The following is a 7,639-nucleotide window of genomic DNA, read 5'->3' as shown; positions in this document are numbered from 1 at the left end:
TGAACTTTGACACCACAGCACTCTACCCACAGTGGCAGAGTGAGACTGTCTAAAAAAAAAAGAAAGAAAGGAAAAAGGAGAGGGGTTTTTCTTAGGAAGGAGGATACCTATGAAAGGTCTTGGGAAGCAAAGGGGAGAAGCTGAAGTGAAGGCGGAGTCCAGAAGTGGGCAGGGGGAAAGCCTACAGGCCAGGAGGGCTGGGTGGGGGGCCTTCACTGGTCCTGACCCTGTGTTCCTGCTTCTAGATCCATGGAACCCAATGAGATGCCTGCTGACCACCACTGCCCCTCTGACTCAACCCCAGCGGCTGAGACCAGACCCACCCAGGGCATGGAACTTATCCCCAGGAGAGCCATCAGCCGCTCTCCAACCTGCGCTCGCTGCCGCAACCATGGTGTCACTGCTCACCTCAAAGGCCACAAGCGCCTCTGCCTCTTTCAGGCTTGCGAGTGTCACAAATGCGTCCTCATCCTGTGAGCATGAGGTCCAGGAGGGGAGGAGGATGGACCACCTCCTAAGGGCAGCTGATGGGCCAACCCTTCCCTCTTTTAGGGAGCGCCGGAGGGTCATGGCTGCCCAGGTGGCCCTGCGAAGACAGCAGGAGGCCCAGCTAAAGAGGCACTTGGCCCAGGGACTGATGAGGAGAGGGGCGGCCCCTCCCAAAGCTCCCAGCCGTGTCAAGAAGGGAACCAGTCGACCAGGTGTCCCCTGTGAGTGTCTCTGGCCAGGGATGGGGTAGAGATTTGGGCAGAGAAAGCAGAAGTGGGGAAGAGAATCCCAGTCCTGCCACTGAAGTGGTGTATGATTTTAAGCAGTGTGTTTCTACTCTCTTGGGCCTCAGACAGTGCCAGGAAGACACAGTGAGATCTGCTGGTAGAAAGTGACCAGAGGAAGATAAGGATTCAGTTTAGGGTTGGGGTCAGGACAAAGGGCTCACTAGACCTCTTCCTGGTCCTTCACAGCTGGAAAGGAGAACATAGCACCCCAGCCTTTGACCCCTCATGGGACAGTCCCACTGGCGCTGACACCCCCTGGGAAGGTAAGGAGACCCAAGGCCCTAGGCAGTGGTTCCCACCCTGACTTCTCCCCAGAGCTCTTCCTCTTTGCCCTCAATACCTGGCTTCTAGCCCTAGCACTGACTTGCTATGTACTTGTGGACAAATCACTTATTTTCTGTAGGCAAAATGAGAGAGTGGGACCTTAAGGCCCTCCTGGCTCTAAAGTTTTGGAGTTCTACCCCTATGCCAGAACATGTCCACTCCTTTAGCCTTGTACCCAACTCCAACCTTTGCCCTCTACCCCTGCAGGAGAACTCCCGGGGTCCTCTGCTACTCAGCCGCCCCCCAGAAGCCTTGCCTTTGCCTTGGACTCCAGTGCCTCCAGGCCCTTGGGCCCCTGGACACTGGCTGTCCCCAGGCTTTTCTATGCCACCCCCAGTGGTATGCCACTTGCTATGCCAAGAACCTGCTGTCCCTCTGCATCCCTTCCCTGGTAAGATGATAATTCAACATTTATTCAAGAGATATTTGAGTGCTGATTTGCCATGTGTCAGAAAGGGAGGAGGAAGAGGACACTGGTGGGGAGAGGGTGGACAGAAACCATAACCTTTGACCCCTATACACTCTGCATTCTCTTACCCTTCTTAGGCTTTGACCCTGGCACCTCCCTCCGGCTGCCTACTCATGGGCCCCTCACCACTTGCCCTGGATCTCGCCCGGTATTGACAGCTCCTCTTTCTGGAGAGCCTCAGGGGCCCTCTAGCCTACCCCACACGTAAGTACAGAGAGAAGAATGTATGTCATGAGACTAAGCCTGTGCTGATGATAAGAAAAGATCTCAGATTAATAGACAAAGCAGAGCTTTCCTAGTGCCATCATTTCCTAGCTGTGAATCTTTGGACAAATATCTTTACTTCTTTGAGTCTGTTTTGCTAACTCTTGAGTTGTCATATGAATTACCAATAATGTATGGAATACAGCTAGCACAGGCTCTGGCTATTAAATTCTGCTTAAAGAGATTTGGTGGGGTAGGACTGCCTGCTGAAATGTGGGGCAGTGATGGTGAGAGTCTCAGAGGCCTAGGCGAGAAGCTAGAGGCCATTAGGGAAAGTTTCCTAAAGGTGAAGCAGGTTATCCTTCAAGTTCCATGGGGATTAGGAAACTGGGGGGGAGAGGAATCAGACTCTAGTAGGGCACCCTCTAGGTGTTTTTTTTCAGGTTTTTTTTTTTTTTTAATTAAAAACTGATGCCAGACATGGTGGCTCACACATGTAATTCTAGTGCTTTAAGAGGCTGAAGTGGAAGGATCACTTGATGCCAGGAGTTTGAGACCAGCCTGGACAACATAGTAAGACCCCATCTCTAAAAATATATATTTTTTGATACAGAGTCTTACTTTGTCGCTCTTGGTAGAGTGCCATTGCATCACAGCTCACAGCAACCTCAAACTCTTGGGCTCAAATGATTCTCTTGCATCAGCCTCCCAAGTAGCTGGGACTATAGATGCCTGCCACAATGCCTGGCTATTTTTTAAGAGATAAGGTCTTGCTCTGGCTTAAGCTGGTCTCGAACTTGTGAGCTCAGTCAGTCCACCCACGTCGGCCTCCCAGAATGCTAGGATTACAGGCGTTGAGCCACTGTGCCCAGCCCCTAAAAATATTTTTCTTAATTAGCTAGACATGGTGGGGTATACCTGTAGTCCTGACTACTCAGGAAGCTGAAATATGAGGATCACTCTAACCTGGGAGGTGAAGGTTGCAGTGAGCTATGTTTGTGCCACTGCTTTCCAGGCTGGAAGACAAAGCAAAACTCCATCTTATAATTAAAAAAAGAAAATTACTGACACCAATGATTTTCTGTACTCCTTATAGTAGCCCTGGGGGAAAGCTGGTAGAAATTTTCACCTTAGGGAGGTGCCTGTGGCTCAGTGAGTAGGACACCTGCCCTATATACCAAGGGTGGCAGGTTCAAACCTGGCCTCGGCCAAACTGCAACAAAAAAAACAATAGCCAGGCATTGTGGCGGGTGCCTATAGTCCCAGCTACTTGGGAGGCTGAGGCAAGAGAATCACCGAAGCCCAGGAGTTGGAGGTTGCCGTGAGCTGTGACGCCATGGCACTCTACCAAAGGCAGCAAAGTGAGACTCTGTCTCTAAAAAAAAAAAAAAGAAAGACATTTTCACCTTACAGAAGACAAAGCAGGCCAAGACAGGGAGCAGGATTTGTCCAATCTCACAAACCCTAATGACCTAGCAGGCTCTTGGATTCCTGTATCAGCATATAGCAAAATCCTGCCCCTCTTTCCATGTGTTCATATCTGTCCGTGTGTTTAACCATCATGATATTTTCTCTCCTTGATTCTAGGTGCTCAACTCTGATACTCCAGTCATGTGGCACCTCAGACCCTCTTCTGCTACAGCCACAGGTCCTGGAAAGGAAGTGGGATCCAGAACCCTGGGAGGAAGTTGAACCTGGGGAAGGGAAGAGCAGGAAACCATGAAGGAACTAGGCACTGAGGCAACAGAGGATGAACAGAAGTAGGAGTTCCCAGTCTGCTTCTCCCCCTTTCCTTTGCAGGCCCCTGGAGCCTCTCGCCTGACCTGGACATCTGCCCCCTCAGAAAGACAGCTGCAGCAGGAAGCAGCTGAGGCCCTTGTGGGCCTGAAAGATTCATCCCAGGCTCCCCGCCTGACCCCTTCTGTACCCCCCAACCCTGCCTGGATCTCCCTGCTTCACCCCTGTGGCCCACCAGGTAACCATAGCCTGTTCCCTATCTGAAAGGAGAGGATGGGATAGGGATGATTGGGAAGTGGAGGTCACTGAAGAAAGCAGAGACTAATCAAGGAGATTAGGGATCAACAAGTTCAACATCCTCAGGGCCAGGAGCCTGGGGGCCTGGCCCTGTGATTGTAATGGTTTTATTTGGTGGATCTGTTTTATCAGTTTTGCATTCAACAGCAAATATCCAGTTCCTTGACGTCAAGGAAAGTGAGGTCCTGAGAGAGGCAGGGACTTACTCAAGGGCATATAGTGAGAGAGAAGCAGACCCTGATCTCTTTTTTTTCTTAAGAGTGTCACTCTGTCCCCCTCGGTAAAGTGCTGTAGTGTCACAGCTCACAGCAACCTCCAGCTCTTGAGCTTAGACAATTCTCTTGCCTCAGCCTCCCAAGTATCTGGGACTTCAGGCGTCCACCCCAATGCCCAGCTATTTTTTGTTGTTGTTGCAGTTTGGCTGGGGTTGGGTTCCTGCCACCCTTGGTATATGGGACTGGTGCCCTACTCACTGAGCCACAGGTGCCACCTGAGACCCTGGTCTCTTGACTCCAGCCCAAAGCTCTCTCTAGACCACTGGTTCTCAACCTTTGTAATGCCATGACCCTTTAATACAGTTCTTCATGTTATAGCGATCCCCAACCATAAAATTATTTTCATTGCTACTTCATAATTGTAATTTTGCTACTGTTATGAATTGTAATGAAAATATCTGATACGAAGGATGTATTTTCATTGTTACAAACTCCCCACGAAGGGGTTGCGACCCACAGGTTGAGAGCTGCTGCTCTAGACCCAACTTGTCTGCTGAAGTCCAGAGAGGGGCTGAAGAGGTAACGAGGGTCTGTCGTGGAAGGAAGTCTGATAACTGCCTTCAAGGAGCTTCCATTCTGGTTGAGGAACCAGGATGTCTTTACAAGGCTCAGCCAAAAACCTGGAGGAAGCTTGAAGAGAGAGAAACACCTAGGGTGACAGAGAGGAAAGCTAAGAATTCCCCTGTCCAAATAACGGGTGGGGAAAGCTGGGCTGGTGAAACTGCTGGAACAGAGGGAGATGAGGCTGGAGAGGCTTCCAAACATGGAGATCTGGCATGCCAGGCTTAGGAGGCTCGACCAGCAACTGTATGTGAAGGGAGTTAGGGAATGTTTCTGAGCTAAAGCAGCAACAAATTCAGAGACCCTGGGATTTAGAAAAACAAGTATTGTGGCTTTGATAGGGATTGAAGGAGGCAAGACTGGAGGTGGGAAAATCAGCGAGGAGGTCTGCATAGAGATCAGGTGAACACAGATAGGGTATGAATTGGATGGAGTAAAAAGGCGGGCAGTTGGGAGGGGAGAGGATGTGACCTGGTCCTGCCCCTTTCCTTCCTACCTACATAACAGCTCCTGCTGGAGGAAGAGGATTCCAGCCTGTTGGCCCACCTCTCCGACCCAGCCCAGCCCCTGCCGTTGCTCTGCATATTGGGCGTCTGGGGTCCATCTCTCTCCTGAGCTAGAAGTGGAAGCTGCCTTGCTGGGGCAGGGAGTGGATAGCCTGCATGTTTAGTGGGTGTATCCATGTAATTTAATGCACTACAAGCTTTAGGCTTTTTTTTTTTAAAGCTTTCAGGTGCTTCATTAGCTTTCAGTTCCTTTTGTAGTGTGGGCATTTCCTTGGCAAAAGGTGGGTATTCTCAGACCCCTTCTTCGGTCCTGGGAACTTTTAAAACTTCCCAAAAAGAGAGTTGTGCAGTTTAAGCTGCCCAGTATCTAAATATGTTTTTCTATGAGTTCATGTTCCAGGGCTCCATGATTCTTTACATACATATGCTCTCCTGTCTGTCTCTGTGCATGGAAAACAGGAGAGCATTTCCATTCTGTGCCCAGGTGTGTGTCAGTAAGCAAGAAATAAACCTTTGTTGTTTTAAGCCACTGAGACTCGGGGATTGTTTATTACCACAGCCTAACCTAGTTTATCCTAACAAAGGATTTGTTTAATTCACTTCTCAAAGTGAAAATCAGTTACTCAATAACTACCATATATAAACACAAACTTGGATTTCTTATATTGGCCAGATAAGAAATAGTGGGGGATTCACCGATTCTGTAATTGAGTGCTCTGTGCCAGGTTTAGACAGTTTCTAACTGTCTAGAGCAGTTGTCCCCACCTTTTGTTGTCCCCCACCTTTTTTGGCACTAGCAACTGGTTTCATGGAAGACACTTTTTTAACGGACAGGCACATGGGAGCATTAAATTCTCATAAGTTGGCTTGGTGCCCGTAACTCAGTGAGTAGGGTGCCTGCCACATACACCGAAGATGGTGGGTTCAAGCCCAGCCTGGGCCTCCTAAACAACAATGATAACTGCAACCAAAAAATAGCCAGGCGTGATGGGTGCCTGTAGTCCCAGCTACTCAGGAGGCTGAGGCAAGAGAATTACTTAAGCCCAAGAATTGGAGGTTGCTGTGAGCTGTGATGCCATAGCACTCTACTAAGGGTGACATAGGGAAACTCTGTCTGAAAAAAAAAAAAAAAAATCTCTGTTTATAGGGTTTTGTTTTTTTTGAGACAGTCTCATTTTGTTGCCCTTGGTAGAGTGCTGTGGTATCACAGCTCACAGAAACCTCAAACTTCTGGGCTCAAGTGATCCTCTTGCCTCAGCCTCCTGAGTGGCTAGGACTGTTTACAGGCGCCCACTAGAATGCCCAGTTAGTTTTTTTTTTTTTTTTTTTTACAGACAGGTCTCTCTCTTGCTCGGGCTGGTCTTGAACTCATGAGCTCAAGCAATCCACCCATCTTAGACATTAAGACAGACATTAGCCACCACACCTGGCCTTATTTATAAGTTTATCAAATTGACCAGTCAGTGGCACCTCTGGCTCAGTGGGTAGGGTGCCAGCCCCATATACCAAGGGTGGCGGGTTCAAACCTGGCCCCGGCCAAACTGCAACAAAAAAATAGCCGGGCATTGTGGCAGGCGCCTGTAGTTCCAGCTACTCAGGAGACTGAGGCAAGAGAATCAGCTAAGCCCAGGAGTTGGAGATTGCTGTAATATCACAGCACTCTACCCAGGGCATCAGCTTGAGGCTCTGCCTCAAATAATAATAATTATAATAATAAATTATAGACTGTGACAAGTTTGTTCTTTAAAAGCACAGCAGGGCAGCGTCTGTGGCTCAAAGGAGTAGGGCACCAGCCCCATATGCCAGAAGTGGCGGGTTCAAACCCAGCCCAGGCCAAAAACTGCAAAAATAAATAAATAAATAAAAGCACAGCAATAGTGAGAATCTCACTCTTACCTGGAAGGTCTAAGTCACTTTGACACAGAGAAGCAGTCATGATTTCCAACCAAGGTGATAGCATCAGAGAGGTTTTTGGAGACATTGCACATTTATCTTAACCTTGTAAAGGAAACAGGATTCTGGGCCTGCTCCTAGTCCAGGCATGATCTAACTCCTTTGCCTTGACTCTATCAAGATTCTGCTTATTGTAAATTTTACCTAGGTTTCACCCTCCTAAAATCCTATATTCACGCTGTCTCTTCCTTTGATGAAACATTCCATAGCTCCTTTGGAGAATTCTCTTTTTTAAAAAAAGAAATATTTAGTGAATTGACTCACTCATGAATTAAGTGTAAATGACTCAGAACTAACATTATAAAAAGTGAATATAAATTATCTAAGTATATGGTGGTTTCCAGTTAAGCATGCATAACAAATACATGGTCAAACACATATATATTGGTTCTGAAAAAAAAATAAATGAGATAATAAAATTATTCTCAAGGGTTTTTTTGTTTGTTTTGTTTTTTTGTCTTTTTTTTGAGACAGAGCCTCAAGCTTTCGCCCTGGGTAGAGTGCTGTGGCATCACAGCTCACAGCAACCTCCAACTT

General features: G+C 48.0%; 1 protein-coding gene across 1 annotated transcript; it reads left to right on the top strand.

The window, feature by feature from the left end:
• Positions 1-249: 249 nt before the first annotated feature.
• DMRTC2 (DMRT like family C2) lies at positions 250-5,290 on the top strand. Its single transcript, XM_053604881.1, has 8 exons — positions 250-473; positions 553-710; positions 963-1,039; positions 1,311-1,491; positions 1,647-1,773; positions 3,361-3,421; positions 3,574-3,748; positions 5,151-5,290. The coding sequence occupies exons 1-8, from the start codon at positions 250-252 to the stop codon at positions 5,261-5,263; spliced, it is 1,116 nt and encodes a 371-aa protein (XP_053460856.1). The 3' UTR covers positions 5,264-5,290.
• The last annotated feature ends 2,349 nt before the right edge of the window (positions 5,291-7,639 follow it).

The sequence above is a fragment of the Nycticebus coucang genome, chromosome 10 (assembly GCF_027406575.1).
Source record: "Nycticebus coucang isolate mNycCou1 chromosome 10, mNycCou1.pri, whole genome shotgun sequence".
Taxonomy (NCBI): Eukaryota; Metazoa; Chordata; class Mammalia; order Primates; family Lorisidae; genus Nycticebus; species Nycticebus coucang.
The sequence above is the reverse complement of the archived record's forward strand: the minus strand, read 5'-3'. Positions and strand labels throughout refer to the sequence as shown.

Coding starts and splice junctions, on each gene's coding strand:
- DMRTC2 (XM_053604881.1), top strand. CDS start 250: ATGGAACCCAATGAGATGCCTGCTGACCACCACTGCCCCTCTGACTCA. Junction 3,422..3,573: donor CTCTTCTGCTACAGCCACAG/GTCCTGGAAAGG, acceptor TTTCCTTTGCAG/GCCCCTGGAGCCTCTCGCCT. Junction 3,749..5,150: donor TCACCCCTGTGGCCCACCAG/GTAACCATAGCC, acceptor CCTACATAACAG/CTCCTGCTGGAGGAAGAGGA.